A 26,847-nucleotide genomic window follows, 5' to 3' on the forward strand; every position below is an offset into this window, starting at 1 on the left:
GCAAAATGGGAATCTCTGAAAATTGAGGGGTTTGGGTACCAGCAGAGAGGGAGCTCTACTGAACACTTACTTGGTATTGTGTATTTTATAACCCCTGTCTGAAAATGTTCCCTGGGCTGAAATTGGAATGGGATTGCCCTTAACCACAGGGCTGGATTCTTCCTCCCTGTCTCTTCTCTAACAAATATTTGTGAATGTGTTTTCTGACTCACATGAAACCTGTCACCAAACTTGCTGTCATGATGCAGAGCCAAACAAATCATCACACAGAACTGACTTTTCAATGTAGGAGTTTGAGCTCAGCTTGGGTTCGTGAAGCCTTTCCTGGCTGGGTTTGGCTGTGTAAGGAAGGTGTTTCTCCCTTCTCCAAAAGCTGTTCCTCAACATTTGTTTTTATGTAGACCTGTTTGGAAATGATTTTGTGATGTGCTGGTTTCAGTCCAGCTCCTGGTTGGCAAAATGTGACCAAAGTCACAGCACCCGGGGTGTCCTTGGCAGGAGGCTGTGGACAGAGGGGCTGACACGCTGCTCACCTGCCCAGGGGATCCCTCAGGTGAGGCTCAGGCTGGAGGTGTTTGCAGTGCTTCTGTCCATGCTGCACCTGCCCTGAGCACTTGAGCTTCCCTGGCTCTTAATCCAGTACTTCTCACAGGCATTAACTGCAGTGAAAAAGAATGAAATAATAAGCTAATATCAGATCACAACCAGTTTATAAGTATGCATTTTTTAATCCATGATTGCTCAGCTTCTGTAACAATATTTACAGTCTGAAAGAGACCCTTCTTTTTCCAGAAGAACCGACTCCACATAAAACCAACAGCCCACCCTCTGGAGTTACATACGCTCATGATGTCTTGGACTGTGGCCTCAAGCCATGCCCCCTGCCTTTTCCTAGCCTTGCTGCAGATCCCATGGGCAGATATGGACAGCCAGATAGCATAGGGCCAACACCTACAAACCCTGCCAGCGCTGCAGGGGCCGCTGCTCCGAGCCCTAGGATTGAAATAACTCCATATCATGAACTGATCCATTCGGGGGGGCCCTTCCGCAGCAGAGACACAGATGTTCTGTTGGCAGAACATCAGCCAAACTCAGCCACCACTAGCCCCAGGGTTACCCTGCCTGTCCCTGGCTTTGAGGGCTACAGAGAACCACTGTGTCTGAGCCCAGCTAGTAGCGGCTCCTCTGCAAGTTTCATTTCAGAGACAAATGTATCTCCTTGCACGTCTCCATGTGTTTCACCAAATAATGGTCCTAGTGATGACCTTTGTCCGCAGTTTCAAAACATCCATACTCATTATTCTCCTAGAACCTCTCCAATAATGTCACCACGAACAAGCACCACGGAGGAAGCCTGCTTGGGACGCCACTCACCATCTCCCTGTCCCAACTCAAGGTCCTCGTCGCCAGGTGCAAAGCGGAGGTTCTCTTGCACGGGGCTCTACGGCGCGCAGCTGCCCTGCTCCTCGCCCCGGCAGTCCCGGAGCCCCTCTCCGCAGCCCTCTCCCCGCCTGCCCCCGAGGGAGGACACCTCTGCAGCCACTTACACGCAGCTGGCCAGCGCTGCCCTTGCCATGGATGCTATGAGCAGCCTTCCCACGGATCCCTCCTGCGGCGTCCCCACCAAGATCTGGAAAACCAGCCCCGATCCTTCGCCCGTGGCTTCCCACAAAAACAGCATTCCGTGTCACGTCTTTCAGACTGTCGACTTCCACGGGCCTTGTGAGCAGGAGGACAGGAGAAACTCGGCCCCAGAATCCATTCTCTTGGTTCCTCCATCCTGGACGAAGCAGCTGGTGCCTGCCATACCAATCTGCAGGTATGTAATGCTTCCTGTGGGTGTCTTTTCCATGTTTTTTCATGGTTTGGTGTCCTCTGTCATGGCTGATGATCCCTAGGGAGGGTTTTCTTGGGCAGATCCTGCTGCAGGCCAGAGCTGAGTGCCCAGGGACAGCACTGGTTAATAGGAGCCTGGTCCATTAGGATTCTGAGAGGAAAAAGGGCTCTGAAGAAACATCACCAAAGAGGTTCATTGATAGCACAGTACACTATAAATTTCCAAATGATTTGTGTAAATAGATTGCAGACAGCCTTTGACAAAGGCTGAGCATTCTGGTGCCATCCTGCTGCTCTTAAAATTTGTAAAGTCACTTCTTAATGGAAATTTGTGATAAAAATGCTTTAAATAATGCCTGATTCTAAACAGAGCTCACTGCTCCAGGTCAGACTGAGCATTCGGTCAGCTCTGGTGACTTAGCATTGGTTGTCACTTTGTCAGTTGTCCCTTAGCCCAAATCTCAGCCCTGCATTGTCTGGCTCTGTGGCATCTGCCAGGACCGAGGGTGCCAAGTGTGTGACTCTGCTCCCAGTCCCTGCTGGCACCCTGTCAGTGCCATCCTCCTGGCTCTGAGGTTGGCCCAGGGTGTTCCTGACCTGCTGAACATAAACTGTGGGTGCAAGAGCACAGGCTGTGACTTCCTTGGCTTGTCAGACCGGTCCTGGCAGCAGCCTGTGCTCACAGAGTGAGAGTGGCTTAAAATCCAGTGCAGGCTTTAGTTGTACCTTGCAGTGTATTCATTTCATGTCATAAACCCTTATGTATTTTCATAACAGGAAAACTAGTACCAGGTAAGAATGTTTAGCATTTTATTGATGTGCATTTTCATATTTATGGAAATCTTACAACTGTTAATTTACACAACTGGTAGGTAGTGGCAAATGGAGTTAATATTTCACAATATGTATGCTGTGATCCAAATTGGAGACACACAGCAAAAGTTAGATAAAAGAGGGGGATCTTTTAATAAACAAAAGCTAGGTAAAAGAGGGGGGTCTTTGAAAAAAGAAGAGCTAGGTAAAAGAGGGGCTCTTTGAAAAAATGTAACTGCTACAGATATTTCTGTTTAAAGAACAGAAATATCTTACTCTCCCAGCAAGGAGATGGGCCCACAGAAGTTGCCTTCTCGGCAGAGCTTGCAGTCAGGTGTGAGCAGTCCAGCAGAACCTCACGGGAGTTCAAGCAGACTCCTGAACGTTTCAGGTGGGGCGCTGGGAGGAAGGGGGCACCGGGCTTTGGGAAATGCGGTTCTCAGGAGTCTCCCTGTTGGTGTGTGACTGTCTCTGTGTCCCAGCCTGCCCGTGCAGTCCCTGCCTCCCCTGGAGTGGCCCCTGTGCAGCCAGTCTGGCCCCTACGAGCTGCGCATCGAGGTGCAGCCCAAGCCCCACCACCGCGCGCACTACGAGACCGAGGGCAGCCGCGGCGCCGTCAAGGCTCCCACCGGGGGCCACCCCGTGGTCCAGGTAAGGCCTGGGGGTCTCCTTCAGGAAAAGGGGGGGCAAGTTCATCTCTGAGATGCTCGCTGGGGGCTGGGCCTGAAAGAGGAGCGCCCTGTGAGCTTTTGGATGTGCTTAAAGGGTGTGAGCTGAGCCGCGGTGAAGTCCAGGACTTTGGGAAGGTTGGTTTGGATTGGCTTCTGAGAGCTCAGAAATGTGGGCGATGTATTTGCTGCTTTTTCTGGGCTGTATAAACCTCGTGTGATCCCCTGGCATGACTGTCATGAGGTGCCTGGGAAGTCACTGCTGAAGCAAGTGAGCAAAATTCAGGCTGCCGTGGTGGAGAGAATGAATTCGTCCCCTTGCTGACCTGAGAGCTGAATGAGCTGAACCCTTCTTCTGTTTGGAGTGTGAACAGCTTTTCCTTCACCTTTCAAAGAGTGGTATAAAATACTGGCTGAGTAGCTGCAGCGTGGCCAAGTGGGGGCACATCAGTCATTTCCCTCATTTCCCCTGTTTTCAGCCCATGTTTCCTGAAGGAAAGCCAAAGCCAGGCTGGGGTCGGGGCTGTGCTGTGTCACTGGGAGAGTGCTGGAATGATGTGTGGAAGCTGAGCAGGTCAGCCACAGCTTCAGCCCTCACTAAACAAAGTTGGCTGCACCCCACAGATGTTCCTGACACACTCAGGGCTTGCAGGAACCAGGAAAACATTAACATTTATGTGTAATTTCAAGCATGTGATCAATACCACTAATTTCACTGGGTTGATTTGTGCTTAACTTCAAGCATATGTTCAGTATTCCCCTGCAGGCTCACCCCCTTTTAAAATCAAGCCATAAATTGTTAAATCAATGAATTTGTTTGCTTTGATGGAGCTGGACTTACATGTATGGGCTGGGTATTTGAGTAGAGGGTGCAGGGTAATAACAAACAGCAGTCCCATTTGCCATGCCTCAGAAATGCAGGATTTTGGTTTGGGTCTGACAAGCTCACAGCCTCCTGTGGTGTGTTTGAAGCTGCCTAGAAGCAGGAATGATAGCAATCAGCACTTGCTCCTTTCTCAGTTTGGCTGCAACTACAGTATCACTTACCCTCCCCAGGTATTCCTATCAACAGGGTCCTTATTGCAGTGAAGGAGTTTTTGTGACATGGGCAAATAGAATTTGTTTCCTTCCTGCAATCAATATCAATCAAAGAGGCATTTAGATTTTCTGTTGAGGACAGGAACCAATATTGCTGGTTTTATCATAATTTGCCATCAAGCTTCAGGATCTAAAACTATAAATTCAAATGTCCACTTGAGTTCCCTGAGCAGATGTGCTTCTGCACAGCTGGGCCTGCATCTGGGGAAAATATGGACACTTTCTTTCTGAAGGTTTCTTGTAAAGCTGGAAGTATTTGTTGAATTTGTGTTCACTTGAACATAACCAGGTTCATATGGATGCCAAGTAATGAGATAGTTGCACCTGTATGGTTTATGACATCTCAGACTGGGGGAGGCTAGTAAAATCCAAAGTTTTCATGTCAGAAGTTATTTGGCTTCAGGGGATCTTTTCTTTTCCCCCTCTCTTTCTTTCCTCTCTGTGAAGTTTAACTTTTGTCTTCTTGTTAGATGTAAACAGTATTTTTCTAAAATACAATCTCTTTTGAAACAAATCTGATTTTAAAAAAGCCTTCAATTAACCCTCCACGTGACTAATTACCCAGCTGAACCTGCTGGCAGAAGGGATATTGGCTGGTTTTTGCAGCACGGTGCTGCCCTGCAATATTTATTTTTTGGAAAATGCATTTTGCATGCAGATTTCTTCTTTTGGGTGCTCTGAAGCTGCAGACCAGCAGATCTCATATCCTCCAAGCCTTATCTTGTGGTTTATCTTTCTGATGCTGCTTCCTCTTCTTCACGTGTCACGGCTCGAGTTGGCGCTCCAGGCTCTGCCCTCCAAGCATGGCAGGAGAAGGGCTGGTGCTCAGAGCCTCAGGGCAGCTGGACACGGGGAGGGGACATTGGCTGTGCCAGGAGCAGGGGGAGAAGCCCTGCAGGCCATGGACTGCTCACATGTCTGATTTCAGGGCTGTGGAGAGTCCCGTGGAGGAGCACAGGCTCCCAGCTCAGGTGTTTGAGTTGCTCCTGGGAGGAGTTTACAGCCCGTGTTAACTGTAGGGAAGCTCAGGTTTTAGGGGTGTGAGTATCCCCAGGGTGTTAAGGTGCTGACAATAGCCAGGAGATGCTTTGTAGCCAGGACAAAGCTGAAGCTTCCCCGCTCCTTCCATCCTGCAGGTCCCCCTGGTCACTGAGACCACAGAGGACGGGGAGGCACGTTTGGTTCCCAGCTCTTTTCCCCAAAGCTGCTTATTTGTACCCAACTGCTCCAGTCAGGGCTGTGCAAGAGCCTGTCCATTGGGAAAGGCAGTGGCTGCTCCTGTGCAAAGAGCTGGGAGAGAGGTGGCAGAGCAAGCACACCCTGGAGTGGAATGGCACAGGTTAAATTCCCACTGTTTACCTTGGTATAACATCCAAATGCAGAGCAGGGCTGCCAAACCCCAGGGCTCAGGTGAGGGCAGGGGCAGGCACAAGGACCCCCAGCCCCTCCACCCCTGTGTGCCAGGCTCCCCTTGCTTCTCTCCAAGCAGGAAAGCTGTGCAGAGAGGGGCTCCTGTTCAGCACAGCCAGCCCAACGCTCCCCTGGGTTTAACTTTAAAAATTGTGGTGGCTTTCACTGCCTCTTTTTATTTTTCTTATTAAAAAGAAGCTGGAATGGCAGAGTTGTTAGTGGAGCTCACAGGAGCTGCTTTACAATAACAAACGTATGTTCCACTTTCCTTTTATATTTGAATTTTGCCGTCTGTGTTTTCTTGTGGTTTCGCAGTCAAAGGAGACATTGTTTCTTAGCCTGGGCTTCCCATGGGGCTCTGACTTTTAACTGTATGTGACTTCCAACATTCAGCTAGTTCATTGGTGTGTTAGTGAAACCAGAGCCTTTGATGGAAACTCAAAACCAAATCACAGCTCGTGGGGTGATTCGCACTCTCACACGTGGGGCGGGCTGGAGCAGAGCTGCTGAAACCCTGTCAGCCGGGGGGGTTTGCTGCCCAGGGCACATCCCAGAGCTGGGTTTGTCCTTTCCCCTCCTTCCCCAGGCCCCTGGGCAGGGCAGGGCCAGGCCAGGCTGTGCTGGAGCTGCTGGTGCTGCACAGCATCTTTGTGCCACCTCTGGCCTGCTCTGGAGCTGGGCTTGGCTCCTGCAGGGGTTTGGTGTGACAGAGCACCTGCACCTTTGACACCTGATTTACTGCAGGGCTGCGGGGCTTGTTTGCACTGTGGGATCCTTGCAGGGGCCTCTTGAGCTTTGAGCTCTGGGCCCTGGGTTTATTTACTGCTGCAGGGATTGATGTGCAGTGGCCAAACCAGAGATTTCAGCTGCATCTGGGAAATCCTCTTCAGAACCAGTATGCCATCAAATGTGAGGGTAGGTCAGCAGCCCCGTGCTGTGCTGCAAGCATGGCTGTAATTCTGAGTGGAGGTGAATGAAAAGCTCTCACTGAAACTTCTGAGCCTGATTGAGAATACATTGCTTTTGATGGAGAGGAGTTTAGGCAGAGGTGAGGGGAAGCAGCGTGTACCAGCTGGTTTGAGGGGGATGCCTGTGCTGTGCAGGTTTTGTGGGTCACAAATACTCCTGGAAGAGGCAGAACCAAGATTTAGTTATTCTTTGCTGTAGGTTCTCACTGCAGGACTGTGCATGTGGAATCAGTGTGCTGTAAAGCAAAGCTGGAATTTCAGATGTGGGCACTTCCAGCCCAGAGCTCACCCCATCCAGAGCCTGCTGGAGTATCCTCAGGAGGATTCACACAGGGTGGGCAGTGTAAACTCCCACCAGAGCTCTCTGCTCACGGGCTTCCCTGCCCAGCTGAGCCCCCAGCTCTCCCTTGCTCTCTCAAGACTGATGTCTGTGCAGTTGGAAGTGCCCTTGTCACCATGGCTGCTGTCAAGCTTTGTGCCACACCGGGCTGGCACAGAGGGATGCTCCTGGGGAAGGATGAGCTGAGTGTGGCAGAGGAAGGTGAGGTTTTAGAAAAGCTCTGCTTTGCCACCCTCTGCTCTGCTCCAGCTGGGCTGGGGCTGTTCTGACAGCTGGCAAGGGTCCAGCCTTGCTAACTGGTGCCAGAGCTCCGTGCTGAGGGACTCCCCCAGTGTGATTCTGTCAAAATCATCAAATTTTCACCCCTGGTTTCCTGGTGGCACAGTGAGTTCTGTCGTGCTGGGGAGGTTTAGCTCCTTTGTCATGAGTGTGCGTGGAAGTGCTTTAATGGCACAGTTGGTTTTCTTAGCCAGCTGTGAAGATGAGAGCTCCAAACCCTCCTCCCTGTACACGGACAGATGCATTGTGCCTCTTCTTTTAAACTCATCTGAGATAGCCAAAGCATCCTGAAAACAGGAGCAGCTCTTCACAGGGGCAGGGAAACTGGAGCCCAGAGAGGAAACAACTTGCTTCCACTGTGGTGTGAGGTCAGTCAGGAGCAAACCCTCCTGACTGCTTTCTCCAGGGGCTGCTGTCTCTGTGTCCCAGACAGAGACATTAATTATTATTATATTATCCCCATCTGAAAGCAGAAACCCCAGTAAGACACTGGGAGTCTGGTTGTCATTTACTGTAAGGAACAGCAGAGCAAGTGAGATTCAACCCTTGGAATTTTGACTAAACTGTCACCAAAATAAGAAACACTTAAAACTGAGTATCAAAAAATTATAATTTAGCAGAATCAGATGTTCAAAGGATTGTCTGCAGAGGGTTTTTTAGACAGCTTTGGTAGGGAGCAAAAGAAACTAAGGCAAAGATTTCCTTCTGGTTTGCGTTCTTTTGCAGTGTCCCAAGTACATTAAATTGAACAAAACCATGTGAGAAGATTGGGCTTTGTTGCTCAATGTCAGCCCTAAGTGAAGCAGGCAGAGGAGCTGCTACATGATACAGTGGCTGGACGAGGTCTTTGTTGAATTCCTGACAGTTATTGATATGCCACTCTCCCTGAGACAATGCAGTGACATTTTCCATCTCGCTACGAGTATTGTTGAGCAAAGACCTCCCCAAGAAAATCCTTGTGGTCAGCGGGTATTAACGATGGGGATTAACGACCCAAATCCGAGGCTGGAGCTGTTTGCAGCAGGCAGGGGGGACAGGAACGGGGCAGTTGGCCCGGAGCATCATCTCGGAGGGTCTGAAGGGCTCGGGGGCAGCTCTGGGGCGGCTGCAGGGCCGGAGGGAGCAGGGCGGGCAGGGGGGACCAGAGCACCATCTCGGAGGGTCTGAAGGGCTCGGGGGCAGCTCTGGGGCTGCTGCAGGGCCGGAGGGAGCAGGGCGGGCAGGGGGGACCAGAGCACCATCTCGGAGGGTCTGAAGGGCTCGGGGGCAGCTCTGGGGCGGCTGCAGGGCCGGCTGGCGGTGCCGGAGGGAGCAGGGCGGGCAGGGGGGACCAGAGCACCATCTCGGAGGGTCTGAAGGGCTCGGGGGCAGCTCTGGGGCTGCTGCAGGGCCGGCTGGCGGTGCCGGAGGGAGCAGGGCAGGCAGCCGGGACCCCGCAGCCCCGCTGGCCGGGCAGCCCCGCTCATCTCGGGCACGGCAGCAGGAAGGGAGCCCCGGAGGAAGCGATTTCTCACGGCTTTGTGCTCGCTGCTTGCCCGGCTCTGGGATGAGTGCGAATCACCGAGCTGGCCACACACATGCACAGCCCCAGTGACTTCAGGGGACTCAGCCGGGGATCCACGGTCGCGGACCAAACCCGGCTTACCCTGAGCTCAGAGACCGGCGAGCCGAGTGCTTTCGAGCAGATAAAAGCCCCAACCCTAGAGAATCCATTCCCCACGTTTATACTTTGCTCCTGGCCACGGCTTGCCTTGTCTAGACAGGAAAGTGCTTTAAAGATGCAGCTTTGTCCATCCCAGGGAGAAAGACCGACAGGCAGAGCTCTGCTGGGGTGAAAGGGAAATACATGACTCCCTGGTACTCTCTAGAGCAGTCAGGCTCACACAGCTCTTACTGGGGCACTTCAAGCACACAGTACCAGCTGCAGATGCTGCTGCTTTCAGCGTGCAAAGCCAGCTCTGCACGGAGCATTTTGATGTGCAGCAGCCAAACCAGAAATCCCCGAGAAAATTTGGCTCTGCAGCCCAGCAGTGAAAAGGCAAAGCGTGCAATGCTGCAGGGAACTGAGGTGCTGCAGCTGCTGAGCGGTGCCTGCAGTGCCAGTTTGGGGTGCTGGCAGGACAGGGTCAGCATTCCCTGGCAGCATCCCCTGCAGCAGGACAGGATGTGGTCGCCATCCCCTGCAGCAGGGCACAAGGCACCACAGGTTTCTCGCTGAGCTTTGGCTGCTCACCCTCTGCGGGACCTGGGAAATCACTGCCCCTCTCTGGCCTGGCTTCTGGGTAAGAATAAAAAAAGTTATTTATTTTCTATGAATCTCAATTCTTCCTGCTAATAATGTAATTCTATATAAATTATAATAATATTTAAATTCAAGAAAGCACATCCTAGATTGAAAGATCTAAATTTCAAAATTGCACTGATTTCCCCCTGTATAGGTATGTTGTTGTCTACAGGCGATCACCTACAGAATCTTTAAAGAATTTGCTTTGCTTTCTGGCTCTGCTGTCAATGTATCCTTTGATTCCAGCACAACTGAGCCGTGTTGCAGCCTTTCCCTGTGCAGAGCTCTGCTCTTTGTGCAGCCCAGCACTGACCCTGTGTTTCACATCCCCCCGGGCAGGGGCACTGCCAGTGCATGGGTGCAGGATTTGGGTCATCTCTGCACTGGGCAGGGAATGGTTTAGAAGGGAATTGACACCTCTGGGTTTAAGTTCTGTGTATTTGGAGCTGGGGTCTCAGTTTGTGAGGAGACCTGAGTTTTGGAACCGGGCAGGAGAAGTGTTTCATGTGCCTGATGTGTGCTCCCGATGGCTGCAGTGCCAGGGCCGTCACAGGGTGGTGTTGGGTGTGTGGCTGAACAAACTCAGCAGCAAGGGCACATCTGCTCGTTTTTGCATACAGAATTGCACAGGTGCCATCTGCAAATGACACTCAAATCCTCCCCTTTCCCAAATTTGACTGGTATTGATCCATGGGTGGAGTGCAGAATGAGTTTGATTTCTGCAGAGGTGAGATGATGCTTTTAATCGTGCCACACATTTCCATTTTGTTTAGAAACCCAATCATAGCAGCAAACCAAACAAGAAAAGTCTCCTTGTTTTTGGAATGATGTTATTTGTTTATCTGCCAAAGTGCTTTGCATTTCCTCAGGTCACAGACCAGCCTATGTCTGGCTGTGTTAATATTGTAGGAGTTAGGCAAAAGCAAAGTTTAAGAAAAATCTTTCAACTGAAAGAAATAGGATCTTAAAGTCCCAAAATAGAGTATGGAAAGGTACACATCATGTCTGGCTTCTCTTTCCCCTTGTGGCAAATGTGACTCAAAGGAGTTGGGTTTTTTCCAACTCGATCTGTATACAGTTTGGGGGAGTTTTATTGTGAATAGGTCACCTTATAATGCACAAAAATATTTCCTCCCAGAGTTCTGTATTCATAAATCTTTCTTGATCCTCACTCTCTTGAAACTGAAATCCAGATTTTGTTTTCTTCATGGAAAGAGAAGTGAGAAAGAGTGAAGGCACACCTTGGTGTGGGGCTGGTGCTCCCCTGACAGGGCTTGGAGGGAGCAGTTCTGATGAGCAGAACAACTCTGAAACACAGAGATTTTAGAGCAGCTTTGTTGTTGCTAAGGGAGGAAAAAATTAATTTCAAAGTTAGAATTTTAAAAAGTATTTTAAATCTTCACTTCTCAAAGTTTGTTTAAGGGTCAAATTTATTCCACCTTTGCTTCTTCAAAGAAAAGATCAGTGCTTTGGTTAAATATTAAAGCAACTGCCTGGTGTAGTGGAGGTGAGTGTTTATTGACAGTGACAATCCTCAGCAGTTCAGTTTTAAGAAGAGCTATATCTCTGCAGCATGGCTCTGATGGGTTCTGTCATTCTAGCTCACAGAATTTTCTCTACACAAAAGCAGCACAGGTGTTCTGTCCCTGTTGAGCAGGGGGAGCATCACTGTTCCCTGGTGCTGGTAAAGAGAGAGCTGCTGTGACATGACCCCAACTGTGCTAAATTGGTGGTGAAGATGAGTGTAAAACTCTGATTTTCAATTTCCTGGAGTGTTTCCCTGAGCTGTTCATCTCTGTTTTTTAATTCCTTAGTCATCCTGTTGTGTTCATAGCAAGTGAAAGGTAGATGGAAATGGTTATGGTAAATGATCACCTATATTAGCCCTGAAAATGCAGTCAATTAGCTCAAGGATAAACCCTTTTAAATGGGGACACTGGACTCTTTTACATATATTTTTTCTCTTTGTATTTGATTTTATAATGCTATTCTGATTTTACAATTACATCATCCCACAGCATTGCCATAATACCATAAATTACAAAAAAAGACCAAACTGATTTAAAATCTGGTTCTGTGGAGGATCAGGAGGCCTTTTACTGTGTGTTTTATGCCCCTGGGCCAGCAGATGATACAGACAGTGCCAATGAACAGGGAATCAATTCCTCTCTTCTTTAAGTCTGTATGCATTCATACAACACACACCCACAGACATGCACATTATTGGACAACCATGAGCAGTTTTGTCTTGGGAACTCATTCTGTACATGAGCAAACACACTTAAAATGACTTTTAAAGGTGGCCAGTATGAAACCCTGTGTATGTAGCCAGTTCTGTTACAGCTGCTACTGACTGTGCTCACTGGGGGCAGATTCTCTTTTGTAATTTATTATCTGCTTTCCTCCCTTTCAGCCTCCCACCCATAACTCTGGGATTTTGTTCTGCCAGGGCAGAGGGGAGAGCAAAAGCTGCTTTGCTGTCACTGTAATAACCCCTCCTGACCAAAGGATGCTCTCCTTGTTGTAGCTGGCTCCACCAAGAATTACTCTGTCAGGCATGACAATAAACACACTCAGTGCTCAAAAACTTCTCTTCCCTCACTCCTTGTGCAGACAGGATGGCTTTTGGTGATCCAAGGGCTTTGCTGAAGGCCAGGAAAGGCTGGATTTTGAAAGCCCTGTGCTTAGGGTGAGTTTCTCTGTAGCTCCCAGTGGATCTGGGCTGTGGATCAGCAGGGGCTGTTCCTCCATCAGTGCCTGTTCCCAGCAGATCTGTCATTTGGGCCTCTGTTTCTTTTCATCTCCCATCTGCTTTATCCATTTCTGAATGTGCCCGTGGCTGCTGCTGTATTTCTCACATTCCTGGCCATGCTGTGCCTCCAGTGCCAGCCCTGGTGCTCTGAGCCCGGCTCCCTGCTCCTGCCCTGGCTCCCAGAGGCAGCTGAGGGTTTGCACAGAGCCTCCTGCCCCATTGCCCTCCTGCCCATCTCCAGAACACTGCCAGTGAGGTGTGGGATGCTCTGGGCTGTGCCTGGGCTGGGCTCTGCAGTTTGCTCGACAAAACCAGGGCCTGGTGCCTTCAATGGAGCTGTTCATGGAGCTGTCCATGCCAGGGCAGGCTGCTCACTCAGCACTGCCTGGGGGTCTCTGGGGCACAGCCCCTGGCTTTGCTGCCTCCAGGATGTGTGCTGGGTGAGTGGTGGCTCTGCAGAGTGAGTGTCACTTACATCTGCCACACTGGAGGAAGGCTGCCAGCACTGCATTGATGCTGCATGTGGTCCCCTTCCAGGGGGGAATTAATCCTTCCGTGCAAGGATACCTCCTGCTGACTGGTGAAAAGAAAAAAAAAAGGAAAAAAACCCTGGTTTGGCCATGAATACCATTAGCTTAATCTTCCTTTTCTCTGATCTTCCAGTACTATTTGCTTTGTATGGCTTCATCAAGGTTTTGTGTGTGGACAGAGTAATTGAAAACAAATTTAGCATGTCTCAGACCATAAAGTTCCCTTTCAGCTCGATCCCTGGCTATGTGGTAGATAAATGTCTGGTTCTCATTTTTGGTTATGTGAGAAATTTAGAATGGTTTGATTTGTAATTTTGAACGTTAATAAGGAAGGAGAAATTTCCTTGTCTCTTGCTCTATGGAGGCATTCTGGTTTCCTTGCAGCAAATGGTGTTTATAAAAAAAAAACAACAAAGAAGACAGAATAATGTGTGTCCTTGAGGCCTAGAAACCCCAGGCTCTGAGGTCAGCTAAGCCATCCTTGTGTTGTTCAGTCCCAGACCCAAAATGCCATCTCTACCTGTACAGGTGGTGTTTTAGTATAGCGCCAGAGGAATGGTTGAAGGTGAAGCAACACTGGGGGAAGGACGAGTTTCCAAGAGCAGTGAATCAGTGCAGATACCTACATCTATCTGCACATGTCTGCAAACCTCCTTGGTGTCCTGAAGGCCTTGCAGGCCCAGTGTGTGACAGCAGTTTCCATGTCTTGCCAGCTGCACGGCTACATGGAGAACAAGCCCCTGGGGCTGCAGATCTTCATTGGCACGGCGGACGAGCGCATCCTGAAGCCCCACGCCTTCTACCAGGTGCATCGCATCACCGGCAAAACCGTCACCACCACCAGCTACGAGAAGATCATTGGCAACACCAAGGTGCTAGAGATCCCCCTGGAGCCCAAAAACAACATGAAAGCAACGTAAGTAGATTTCTTTTTGTTAGCAAGGTTGAGGTGCATGGAGTTGGCGCTGAAGTTCTTTCTCTTTGGAAAGGAGATTAAAAGAATAGTGATCACTTAAAAGAATAGTGATGCTCTGGAGGGAGTCCCCTTTCCAGCACGTTGGGGTGGTTTGTGAGGGCAAGATCCTTTTACAAAACCAGCTACAAGCACCTGGGTTAAAGCTGTTGGGAGAGTTCCCATCCAGCAGGTGACCATGCAGGCACTTCTGCTCAGTGTTCCAGTTTCTGCAGTGACTGTGCTGTAATCACAGAATGGTTTGGGTTGGAAGGGACCTTAAAGCCCATTGAGTGCCACCCCTGCCATGGCAGGGACACCTTCCACTGTCCCAGGCTCTCCAAGCTCTGTCCAACCTGGCCTGGACACTTCAGGGATGGGACATCCAGTGTCTCACTAATTCATCATCTCACAGTCAGAATGGGTTTGCAGTGCACTCAGGAAAAGAAGACTCAAATCTCAGGTCCTTGTGCTGCAGGGACTCTGTGAGGAACAGGGCTGGGATGCATTTTACAACATTTAATGGAATACAAAGCATCTCTTCTGAACTCGGTCAAGTGCTCTGGCCGTGAGCGCTCCTCTTGTAATAGGTTAACAGAAAAGCAAGTACAGGCACATCTTGTCTGTATTACTCCTTCCAGTTTTATGGAGGCAGAGGGATGAAGCGGGCACCAGTCTGAAAACTTCAGGCTTGAATGTGTGCCAGGCATGAGAGTGATTGCTCTGCAGAGAGAAGAGCTGTATCTCCATCCTTCAGAGGAGCCTGACAAAATTGGCAGAGCAGTTATGTTTTTAAGCCCCCCTACTTCATTGCAAAATCCACATTCTTTCTTCATATTTTTTTAGAAAATATACCTCATTCCTAACAAGGAACCCTGGAATAATAAACCCCTGCACATATGCAAGGGCAAGGAACAGTGTGGGTGTAGGAAGCAGCTTGGGGCTTATACCTCCCCAAACGTGATTTTAATTCATATCAAGAGAAGAGAAATGATGTGTTTTTAGAACTGATAACAAAATGGGCTGGCAGTGCCTGTTTAATAGCAGTGCTCACTGCCTGCTCTGAGAACTATTGCTGAGTTTGACAAATAATTGTCATATTTTCCTAACACAGGCGTGTTTGCAAGGTTACACTGGACTCTGGAGAAGCCAATCTGCACTTACACCAAAGTTGCAGTGCTGATTTAAGCAATCCTAATCCTTTCATTGCTGCTCAGCCCCATCCTGCTCCCTGCACCCTTCCTTTGTGCAGGGACACAGCGAATGGGAGAATGTTCCCAGGCAAGGCAAGAGCAGATACTCAATGTCCCCGGGCTTTGGAGGATGGCACAGTGACCTGGGCCAGGCTGCAGCAGTCAGGAGGAGAGAGCAGTGTGGTCCCTGCTTTGGAGCTGAATTCCACGTGCCCGGCTGGTGCAGGCAGTGGGGATTCTGTACCCAGCTGCCTGAGCCGCTGTGATTGCCCACGGGACTGAGCTGCCCTGCACGGGCGTGGGCAGGGAAGGGATGCTGGGCAGGCCCTGGCAGCTGGGCTGACGGAGGCTCCTGCCCTGGGGAGGGCTCTGCCTGCTGCTCTCCTGTGCTTAGCACTGGGAAACAAGATTTGGGGATTTAATGCTTGGAGAGCAGCTCTGCTGTGGCCAGAGAGCGGGGAGAGGTCCAGCAGCACCTCGTTTGGGGTTTCTTCCTGGGAATGCGTGGATCCCAAGCAGAGCCCGTTCTCGGAGCTGCTGGGAGCCCCGGGGAGGGAGCAGGCCCCGGGCAGAGCAGTGAGCGGGCTCTGTGTGCGTTGCAGCATCGACTGCGCGGGGATCCTGAAGCTGCGCAACGCGGACATCGAGCTGCGCAAGGGCGAGACCGACATCGGCCGCAAGAACACGCGGGTGCGCCTGGTGTTCCGCGTGCACATCCCCGAGCCCAGCGGCAGGGTGGTGTCCCTGCAGGCGGCCTCCAACCCCATCGAGTGCTGTGAGTATCCCTGCGCCGCTCCTCTGCTCTCCTCCGGGCCGGCCATCCCCGCTCACGGCTCCCTGTGCCAGCTCTGCCTTCCCTCCAGGCACTCCCTGTCCTCGGAGAGGTTTGGGGGGCTTGTGAGGACAGCAAGCTCTGTGCTGCAAGTCTGGGGGCCTCTGCAGAGTTCATTTATCAGTGCATTGCTGCTGGCTCTCCTAGGAGCAGCATAGAGTGTACGTAGGGCCACACCTGTGCTGTCCCTGTTGGTAAACTGTGCAAGCTGTCTGTTTTCCTGGCTTTATTTTGAGTGGAGGCACAATCAGAACTCGTCCTCCACGAACTGGCAGGTGGCTGGAGGTTTGAATTCACACTGGGCTGGCTCCAAGCACTGTAGCCTGTGCCAGAGGAGTGACCAGGCTCCTCTGGTCTGAGCTGTGGCAGCAGCACAGCTGGAGCGGAGGGACAGCTCTGGTTCTGAGGAGCACAGCTGGAGTGGAGGGACAGCTCTGGTTCTGAGGAGCACAGCTGGAGTGGAGGGACAGCTCTGGTTCTGAGGAGCACAGCTGGAGCGGAGGGACAGCTCTGGTTCTGAGGAGCGCAGCTGGAGTGGAGGGACAGCTCTGGTTCTGAGGAGCGCAGCTGGAGCGGAGGGACAGCTCTGGTTCTGAGGTCAGGTGCATTCTGGTCATTGTTTTTTTCTAGCTGTCAGTGCCAAGGGGTGCACAGCTCAGGAGGCTGAAGCACACACAGGTGGTTCTGGTATTCCCCTGAGGGACAGAAGAAAACTGGCAGTTTTGATTTCTGAAGTGCAAATCCCATAAATGTGTGAGCTTACAACCTGCACCTCCCACTCATTATAACTGACTGGATCCTGAGAAAGAGAGGCCTCTGATGAGGCCCCCCCCGTGTCACAGTCATTTCTGGAAGGGTTCTACCTACTTTACTGGTTCCTGTGCATCCTGTGATGCTTTTTGTTGTTAAATGGTGCCTTTTTGTGGTTTGGGGATTTCACAAATACATAATGAACAGTTTTCCTCTGCCTTTGCTGAATGACTCACCCCTTTAGCAGAACCTGTCTTGCCAAAAGTCATGTGAGGAAAGCCATTGAGTCTCTCATGTGTGAGTTGTATTTATTGAGATGCAGACTTTACTTAAATACAGCTGCTTAGAATGAGAGGAGCCAGTTCTGGGTGGGAAATTAAACTGGCTGATGAATTATTGATGGCAGTTCTGACAAAGCAGCACAAGTGAATAACCCAGGCCAGGCTGGGAGAGGATGATGGCTATGGATGATCTCTTGGCAGTGTTTCTGAGAAGGTACCAACTCTCAGAGCATTTTAGCAGCTGTGTGAAGTGTCTGGGCACTGTGCTGGGGAAGGGACAGCAGTGGGAGCAGCCAGCGCCTCTGTCCATAGGAAATTGTCCCGTTCCTCCCTGGGAGCAGGTGGCTGGAACAATAGTGGCCTCCACCCCAAACTGTCCCTGCTTGAACAAAGGTCCATTTGCCAAAGGAAGCACTCAGAGAGGAGCTCCTGGGCTGGGGAAGCTCCAGGTGTAACTCCTACACCCTGCAGGCAGGAAAACAGGGGAGGCTGGCCTGGATCCCACAGGGAGCCCCACACATCACCCCCACCTACTCAACTTCTCCTCAGGAAAAGCAAGCATGAGTAAGCCAGGCATTCCTGGAGCCTTCCACAATGGCACCTTGTGTTTGTGCCCATCACTGAGTTTCAAGCAGAAATCCAGGCGTGGTTTGCAGAATATATCACATTTTTCTGAGCTGTGTGCACACACCTAATTTGCCTGTGCAGTGAGTGCTGTGGCAGAGCCTTGGTTAAGGTGTTGAGGCATTTATTCTGAGATGTCTTTGCATTGATGAGTCTTAGGGGTATTAAAAAGCCAACGGTGGAGATACCAGTATGAGTGGCTTATTGTTAGTGGAGTTATTTATAATTAAACTATTAAAATATTGCCTGCATAGAAGACAGCCAAGCTCCTACAAGAAAAAAAAAAAAGTATTTTTTTTAATACTTTTATATTTTGATCCCCAAGGAAATAAAATGAGAAAGTTTTACTTTTGGAATAGTAGATATACAGGCAGTTTGGGGAGATATGTTAAGGACTGTGCTTTTCTGCACTCAAGGAAGCAGGGAATGAAGTGATCTGGAGTACTAAGCCTCTGCCTTTTAGTGTGCATGTTGCATATTTAGCACTGGTTTTGCATTTCAGTAGCACTTCCTATCTCAGCCTGGTTCTGGGCAGATAGTTAAAACATCAGGGGGCTCAGGCAGCATTAGCAGTGCACCTAGATCTCACTAGAGGTGTGACCTCAGCCTGTCCCAGCCAATCTGCACACCTCGCAGGGCTCCCAGGCAGTCCCAGGTAGGCTCAGGTGCCCTGCCAAGAGTGGGCCCTGGGGCTGGGGGATGTTTTCTTCTTGTCCCACCTTCTGTGCTGCTGGGATTCACTTTTTCCCCCTTTGTTTTCTGGTTTGTTCGGGTGTTTTTTGCCCTGGCCAGCTGAGAACCCTAATGCCAGGGGCTCTCCTCAGGATCCCCCTGCCTGGTAGCAGAAATGCCGTCCCTCTGGGAAGCCTTGGTGAGCAGCAGCTCCAGGATCACGGCCCATTTCCCTTCCCAGGATACCAGCAGAGTATCCGAGCTCTCTCCTCCCCAGAAGCTGATCCCCAGGAATTCCCAGCAGTGTCAGCAGATCGTTAGCTGCAGTGAAGCAAGAACTGTGAAACAGCTGCTTTTCAGAGGGCTCTTTGATTCCCCCTCGTCTGTGTCACATTCAGCACTGACAGATTTTCGGAGGGGATTTCACAGGTTCAGAGCCTCACCCGGAGCAGGCTCCTCCCAGGAGCTGTGTGGGAGGACAGGGGGTGATGTGTGGTTAGATGAGCACTTGTGCCTTAAAATGGACCTCAGACCCACACAGGCCTTCAGCACTCAGCAGCTTTTCTCTGCTGTTGCCTGTTGGTTCATCCAAGCCCCTGGGGAGGCACGGGCATTTGAAATCCCTCTGAGAGCTGTGGCACCATGGCTCAGGCAGGTGTGGGAGACCATGCTGCTGTAGGTGTGTGCTGGAGAGGTGAGGGCATCCCTTCTCCCGGTGTGCTGCAGGTGAGCAGTGAAGTGCCAGCCCCAGGGGGATGTGGGGACCCTGAGCTTGGCCTGGCTCCTGCCCCATCCCTGCCATGTCCCCAGTCTGTCCCTGGTGGGACAGCTCGCTGCTCTGGGCTGGAACCAGCAGGTGCTGGGTGAGCTCTTGTGGGCCAGCAGGGCTGTGACAGAGCTGTTGGTGACATTGTAGGTGAGGGTGACTGGGTTCACCTGGCCCTTCCAACACAGCCATGTACAAAATCACCCCTGGAGAGGTTGGACACTGCAGCCTGTTATTTTTGAGCCGTGAGGATGATTTCTGTAACATCAGCTCCGTTCCTTTGCCTTTCCCCAAGCGCTGGAGCTCGTTCCTTGGGGAGTGGGTGGGCTCTGGTGTTACAGAAATTGTTAACCCTGGGCTTCCTCTCCAAGGGACAGATTTGTCATCACCTCTGGGAGTCAGGCTGGGTGCCCCAGCTCTGTTTGCACTCCTGGACTGCATCATCCTGGAGCAGAGGAGGAGCAGGATGGAATCCAGGGCAGCAGGGCAGCTTGTTGTGCTCTGTGCTGTCAGCAACCCAAAACTGCTCCGTGCAAATGTCTGAGTGTGAGGCTCAGGGTGTCCTACACTGCGCTCCAGTTTTTATTCTAATGAATCCTGTTAAACCTTCCCAAAGTCTGTCACAGCTCCTGCTTTGCAGAGTCCATGTTTGCTGACCCTGAGCTGTGCTCATTAATCCCCTAAAATGCAAACTTAAATTGCACTTGGCACGAGAGAAGGGGACTAAAATCTTGTTCTTATAATAGATGTTCCGAGGTGGTAAAAAAGCAAAACAAACAAAACTTATTGCTAAAGAACCGTGTGTCCATCTAGAGGAATGTAAATAGTTTCTATTATTGACCGTATTTTGTTCCGTTAAATTGGGTCAAATTTCTTATTTCCCTTTAATCAATTTCCCTGGAAGTTTCCTTTATTTTTCTCTCCTTCTAGTAGATTTTCCCATAATATGAGACAATCTGAGCCTATGATTTGTGACACATTAATAACTACAGAGGAAAGAGCTAGTCATGTACAAGAATGTTGTCTTGGCAAGGCAGCGAGTGCTTTTCCTCAGCTGGGAGTTGTGCTGTTGGAACACAGCAGCAGGCAAGAAGGAGCCCTGCTTTATTCAGATAGAAAAGCAGAAACAAATGGTCTCTTTGCACTTGGGAGATACCTTTTTGCAAGTTTAACCATAACCCTGATTATTATGGGAGTCTCATGGTTTCCAGTTGAATTAAATTAATTTTTCCCACTTTCATTTCAACTTCAGGACAGTCACACAGTTGGCTGCCAGTGCAGCTGACAGAAAATCTGGTGCTTTCTCTAAAGAACACCTTCTCTCTCTTGAAGCACAGAATGTAAAAGCTTATTCTGACAACATTTGCCACTCTGAACGTGCAGCTGAAATATTTCAGTCTTTAAAGCTGGAGTCAGAGTGAAGGGGATGCCAGCCTTGCTGTGGGTCAGCTCCTGCTCACTTGTTGCCTTTAGTGCTGCTGTGGTACAAGCAAAGAGCCCAGCACACAGAGCAGCATTCCAGCAGAGCACATGCAGCCCAGGGACTGAGGGAAATGCTGTGCATACCCACAGGGATGAGTGACAGAGAAGGGAACCCAGGCCATGGCTGCCCTGTCATTCATCACACGCTGGCTTGCTGAGCTGGCTGCAGTTCATAGAAAGTTTCACACTTATCTGACACTGCTGCCATGGCTGCTTGTCACTTCTCCTTTGCGAGGACATCATAAATTATCTGCAGAGGAGGAGGTGCAGAAAAGCTCTCTATTTTTGGTGCTTTTTGCTTGGATGGCTCTGCACAAACTGCTGATTAAGTCTTGCTGGCAGCAAATTAGAAACTTTTGTCAGTCATGCTGTGTTCTTCTTTTCAGAGTGTTGAGACCACATTCTCAAGGTTTCCCCACGAGGGCTGGAAATTAGCTTTTTTTACTTGGTTTGTACATCTTCCACTGCTCCACACTCCTACCAGGAGGGAAATGATCCTGTCGTCCTGATCAGAACGTGCTCCTCTCTAGGGTGCCTTGCTGGTGTCTCCCTGGCTGCTGGAGATGTCTCCTGCCCTTGGTGCATCCCTGGCTGCCCAGCTTTGTCTTTGCTCCCACTGCAGAGCCCAGGAGGCTTCAGGGAGTGATGGAGGGGATCAAAGTCTCTCAAACATTAATTGTTGGATGAGTGTTGAGCGCAGCAGCTCTGCTCCTATCAATCCTACCACAGGCAGCTCGTGGTAAATAAACCCAGTGTGGCAGCAGGAATGAAATATTTGCTTTGGCTCATTGAGGTTTGCACCGAGGTGGAAGAATTAATCCCATAACAAATTACACCTCTGCTCTTGCTTCCAGGGGTCAGGGTTTCTTTAGCAGCAGACATCCTGCTCTAGCTGCTCTTCTCCAGCCCAACAGGAATCAGGGGCTGCACCAAGAGCCTGTGGAGGTTTGCAAAGACATGTCAGGGGTGGTGGGTCCCAGCTCAAAGGCTTCCAGCAGGCTGGGGTGAGCTGGGGCTGCTCTGGGCAGGGTAAGGACAGAGGTGTCCAGAGAAGATCTGAATTATTGTTCTGGTGAGGTCACTGCTCTGGGGTACCAGTTGTGACCCCACCTCTCCTAAACTGCCACAGTTTTGGTTTATTGGCTTGTGAGTTAGTCACAGGTAGCAGTGGCTTTGTCCTCACTGGGCTGCACTGAGCCTCAGCCCTGCTCCTGATCAGGTGTCACAAGGATCAAATCTCTGCTGTCTCACTGCCAGCAGCGGGGACAAGAGAGAACCTGAGATCTGGAGTCAGTCTGCAGGTGTGGGAGAGAGCAGGAGGTCATCACAGAATTATAGAATGTCTTGGCTTGGAGGGGGCCTTAAAGCTCCTCTGGTCCCACCCCTGCCATGGGCAGCACCTTCCACCAGGCCAGGCTGCTCCAGCTGCCATTGTCCCTTGTCACCTCCCAGCAGCAGTGGGTGACACCCTCGTGGGGGACATTTGGAGCGGCAGGAGACTTCTCCAGGTCATCACTTGTCTCAAAATGCCCTTTTCCCCTGAAAGGCAGAGCTCCTCTCTGCTGAGGAGGAGAGGGATGGGTGCTGTGGGCAGGGGCGGAAGCAAGCCCCACCTTTGCCTGCCTTGGCACAGTCCCTTGGTCAGCTGTGCATCCCCATGAGATGTTCAGCCTGCTGCCCACCCTCAGCTCCTCTGCAGCTGCTAGAACAGGGTGGAGCTGGCAGCAGTGGGAGCCTGGGGGCCGTGGCAGCCCCTGCTCCCTGCAGGCTCAGCTCCCTGGAGGGGCTGCAGGGCTCAGACAGTGCCTCCCTTTCTGCCTTGTGTCACTGCGTGCATTGTATTTCTTGGCACCACGAATCCATGACATCTTGATTTGCAAACAGTCAAATAAAATAGAAAAATAATGTCCCCTGTTAATAGGTTGACACACTGCTTCAGGCCAAGTGTGAGTATTTCTATAGCATTTGCTTTGCTGCCTTGTGTCAGTAACTGTTGCTATTGAAAGTAAACACCCCAACTGGTTAAATCAACAGTGTTTTGTTTATTCAAAGCTCATAAACTCCAGTAGCTGTAGGTCACTTTATGAAGTGCCAACCCCTGGGGGAAGAGAAGGAATAGTGTGAAATTATTGCATGCAGTGCACCCATCATGAGCCTTAGAGGAAGGGGATTTATTAGCAATTAATATTTCTTGCAGAGCTAAAAAAAATAATCCTATTGAGGCAGCTCCACACTGAACCTTGAACCTCTGTGCTGGTGGAAATGGGGAAGGGGGTGAAGCCTTCTTACACACTTGGGTGAGAAAAAGAGACTTGGAAAATGAAAAGGGGCTGGGGTTTCATTATTGGAAAAGGATTTCAGACCACCCAAAGGGAGGAGAGGAATTCAGGTAGAACAGGGCAGGGGAAGCCCTTTGGTGGTGTCTGCATGGGGAGCTCAGTGGGACGGCTCCAGGTGGGGGTGTTGTGCAGCTCATCTGAGGCACAGGAGCCTTGCACACCCCCTCTGTGTCAGGGCAGGCACAGCTCTGGGCTGCCCAAAGCCACGCCATCTCCAAATGTCACTGAGATGGGTCAGTGTCACTTCCAGGCTAAAATCTGTCCTTCCTCACGCTGAAAATGCCTTGGAAACCACTGATCTGTGGGGTGGCAGGTACCAAGCTCTCTGTTAACACAACAAAGCTGGAAAGAGATGTGGGTTAATCTGGAATTTCAATGACTTAGGATATTTTGGAAGTGAAATTTGGTGATTGAATAGCAATAAAGAATGTCCAGGGCAATGCTTAAATACTTAAATGTTTTCTCTTGACTACTGTAGACATGCTTTTTAATGATTGCTATTTACTCTTAAGCCTTTGTGGTTACAGATCTGTCTTTGTGATAAATCTAATTAGGAACTCATCAAAAATGTTAGTATTTTGGGAAATAAATTAATCCTACAGCCATGTGAAAGAAATTAGCAATGTCTTTGAAAGTAATCTGAATATATATTTTTTAACTGGCAGTATATTAGCCCAGATGTTACATACCTGAAAAGAACAATGAGTCCTAAAGTAGTTTCAAATAGATTTCAAAAATGCCTCTCAAATGGCATAAGAAAGTTACAACTATTGAATTCCCTCTATTCTTTAATAAGAGTCAAATCTCTGTCTGGTGTCTGAAGGGTTCAGCAGAGCTAGAAAAGTTGCTGTGAAAGGTTTAATGCTTGAGTTTTCTCAGCAAATACTCCAACATTTTCTCCAGGTGACGAGAGAATTTGGTGTTTGCGAGGGCTGCAGAGCAGCAGAGCAGTGCCAGGTCAGGTCACAGCCTGCCTGGGTGTGAGTCAGGGCCAGCCCTGCACATCCAGGATCACATTCCCTCATTTCTGCCTCCGCGGCCAGCGTTCAGTGAAGGCACCGGTGCTCAGGGTCTCTGTCAGGGAGAGCTGAAATCCAGCCAAGGCAGCTGGGAAAGAGATGAGCAGGAGCCTCTGGAGGCCTTTGCAGTTGGGCTGGATGGATCTGGAGGAGTTGGAGTGCAGGTCATGAACTCACAGTTCACCAGCCCCGAGCTGCTGCCCACCTGCTCTGCTCACAGGGAAGCTCCTGATGTTTTCCAGCTGTCTGTGATTGCAGGGAACAGCTCTCACATCCTCACTTCCCTCAGCTCTCACCTCTCCATAGCAGACACTTGGGATAGCTCTGCAGGGATGGTCACCAGGGCTCTCCAAGGCTTTTCTGACCATGCAGTGGCTGTTTTAATGGCATCAGAGAAAGGCAGGTGGAGAGATGGTGCTCTCCTGATTTTCTGGCCAGGGAAAGAGAGAATAACTTGATTCATGGCCAAGAACAGTAAAGACCTTAGAAAGCCTTGCTGCCGTCCGTGTCCATCTGGATCCCAGCCTACTTTGCTTCCCTTGCCTGTCACAGTCAGGCTCAGTCTGTGACACAGGCCCTGCTCCTCAGATGCTCCTGCAGAACGTGCTTGGAAAGCCCTGGGCTGCAGCAGTGCTGGTGTGACCCCTCCTGCTCGCATCTGGGGTTCGTGGCTGTCCCCAGGGCTCGGTGCCCACACTTGGAGCCGGAGATGGAGCTGTTGTTGGCAACCCCTGTGCGGGCCTGCCCTGTGGGAAGCACTGGGATTTGGAAAAGGGGTTCATTTCATTTTTTCCCCCTCTGAAGGAATTCAGTGTTATTCAGTGGAATCCTCTGTGCAGGTGGAATTTTTGGGCTCTAGGGCTGTAGTGTGCCTGCACTTGAAAATTTGGCCGTTGATTTGGAAACAGGCATGGGCAAGTTTCAGCTCATTCATCCAAGCTGTCCTTTCTCAAGGACAAGGAGCAGGGCCAGCACAGCTGAACCACTGCAGCCAACTCCTGAATGTTTCCAAATAAAATGCCTTGAGTAAGTTTATTTTTCCCTCTCGGACCTAAATTTAGCGCCCTGGAGAAGCTGCTTTGGCAGTCAGGGGATGGTAACGATGACAAGATCAATCTGTGGATAGTTCTGGGAAGATTTGGAAAGTCGTGGTAAAACAGAGCTGGTTTCATTCATGTTTGCAATTTGTCCACAGCCCAAAGGTCTGCTCATGAGCTTCCAATGGTTGAAAGACAAGACATTGACAGCTGCCTGGTTTATGGAGGACAGCAGATGATCCTCACTGGACAGAATTTCACAGCAGAGTCCAAGGTGGTGTTCACAGAAAAAACATCAGGTAAGGCAGGTTTTTCCTAACTTTCCCTAACGGGATAAGGCAAAGCTGTAGTGCCAAATCTCATCATAAGGTTTGTGTCATGATTGTCAAGTGAGTAGTCCCACTCAAGTTCATATAAGTAAAACCATGTGAGTAAAGTTAGACTTGGGAGCAACTGTTTGTGTTGTTGCTTCACAAGAATCCAGGCACTGGGAATCAGCAGGGACAGGATTTGTTAGCAGAGAAAGGAGCTGAGCACTACATGATCCTCTGTGCCTGTTTAATCTCATGTTTAGTGAATGCTACCATAGAAATCATCATTGAAATGAACATTTTTATTGATGTGAGCCACAGGCAAAGATTTTTTCTTCCCTCTAGAAATCTGTGGCAGAAAAGCAAACATAATGTGTCTTTTTATATAAAATTATTTTTATACATGATGAATCAATCCCTTCTCCTTCCATATTTTTGATTGTAAACTTTGTGTTCCCTTTGTGCTGTTAAGAAAACCTGGTCCTTGGAAGTTTTCTGTCAGTGAACTGAGGTAGAGGTACCTTAAGTGATATATCCAGTGACTTGAAGGAGTTTGAGATTGCATTGTCCAAGCGAGCAACACGTGCATGATCTATGGGGTGATGCCATTGGAAAAAAGTCAGAATCGAGCCAAAAATGAATATACATTCATGAACATACATGGGCACCAGCTGGTGACATGGGTGGAAAAGCATCCTGTGGGTGCCAGCTCCTTCCCCCTGCCAGCAGCAGCAAGCCAGGCTGTTTGTGCAGGTATGGAAGGCTCTGAAGGGCTGTGGAGGTTCAGATGAGCCTGTGCAGTCAGAGGATTTCTTTTGGCACGCTCTGTTTCCTTTCAGCCCATGGATTAATTCCTTCCCCCTGGGCTGCCACCGTTCCACCATGTCAGCGCCTGGGGAAGGTGCTGGGGAACATCTTGGCAGTGCTACCTGTCCCAAGAATGCTCTGCAGTAGCTGCAGGAGATGACCCACTCACAGGAGGCAGCTCTTGGTGCCATTTCGAGGAAACGTCCCAAACGCCCTGCCCCTGTTTCCATAGGAGAGCAGAGAAGGCTCTGGCTGCAAGGGATGTTAGAAAGTAAAAAGAACAACAATATTTTCCACACTAAATCTAAAGCTTTTCTTCGCTGCTGGGGAAACTGCAGGGTTTTTTCCTCTTTTTTTCCCTCCTGGTAGGGGAGAGACAGGACTTATCCCAGCAGCAGTGCCCAGTCTGGAGCAGGGATTTGCTTGCTGGTGTTCCATATCCTGCCTCTCCCCAGCCCTCGGCCTCTGCAGGCAGTCTCAGTCTGCTGGACTCTGAGTAAATGACTGGCAGAGGGGGATTTGGAGGATGGGAGGTCCACAGTCAATTCCTCAGGCTGAATCAGAGGTCTGTGTGGTTTGCAGTGGGTTATCTGGGGGACTCTGTGCTGAGTGTGTTCCATATTGCAGCAGCACCTCTGGCAGAGGTGCCTGAAGGGCTTTTAAATGAAGATTGCTTTGTTTAATAGGTGTATCCTAAGGTGAGGAAGGTTAAGAAGCTGAGCTGGATGTGCAGGTCATGCATGGGCTGAGTGCAGCAAACTGACAATTGCTTTGTGCCTGCCTTGTCAGAGGCTGATGAGTGTC

At 50.1% G+C, this 26,847-nt stretch overlaps 1 protein-coding gene across 3 annotated transcripts in view; it reads left to right on the forward strand.

Annotated features, from left to right (window-relative positions):
• The window catches only part of NFATC2 (nuclear factor of activated T cells 2), an 82,986-nt gene that overhangs the window by 13,370 nt on the left and 42,769 nt on the right, over nucleotides 1-26,847 (forward strand). For 2 of the 3 annotated variants that reach the window (XM_063172630.1, XM_063172629.1), the window contains exons 2-6: nucleotides 793-1,819; nucleotides 3,132-3,300; nucleotides 13,692-13,894; nucleotides 15,726-15,898; nucleotides 25,084-25,224. In XM_063172630.1, the coding sequence (XP_063028700.1) occupies nucleotides 793-1,819; nucleotides 3,132-3,300; nucleotides 13,692-13,894; nucleotides 15,726-15,898; nucleotides 25,084-25,224 (1,713 nt within the window). The remainder of the gene's footprint in view (nucleotides 1-792; nucleotides 1,820-3,131; nucleotides 3,301-13,691; nucleotides 13,895-15,725; nucleotides 15,899-25,083; nucleotides 25,225-26,847) is intronic. The other variant, XM_063172631.1, reaches the window with a different exon arrangement.

This window comes from Melospiza melodia, chromosome 19, assembly GCF_035770615.1.
Source record: "Melospiza melodia melodia isolate bMelMel2 chromosome 19, bMelMel2.pri, whole genome shotgun sequence".
Classification (NCBI taxonomy): Eukaryota; Metazoa; Chordata; class Aves; order Passeriformes; family Passerellidae; genus Melospiza; species Melospiza melodia.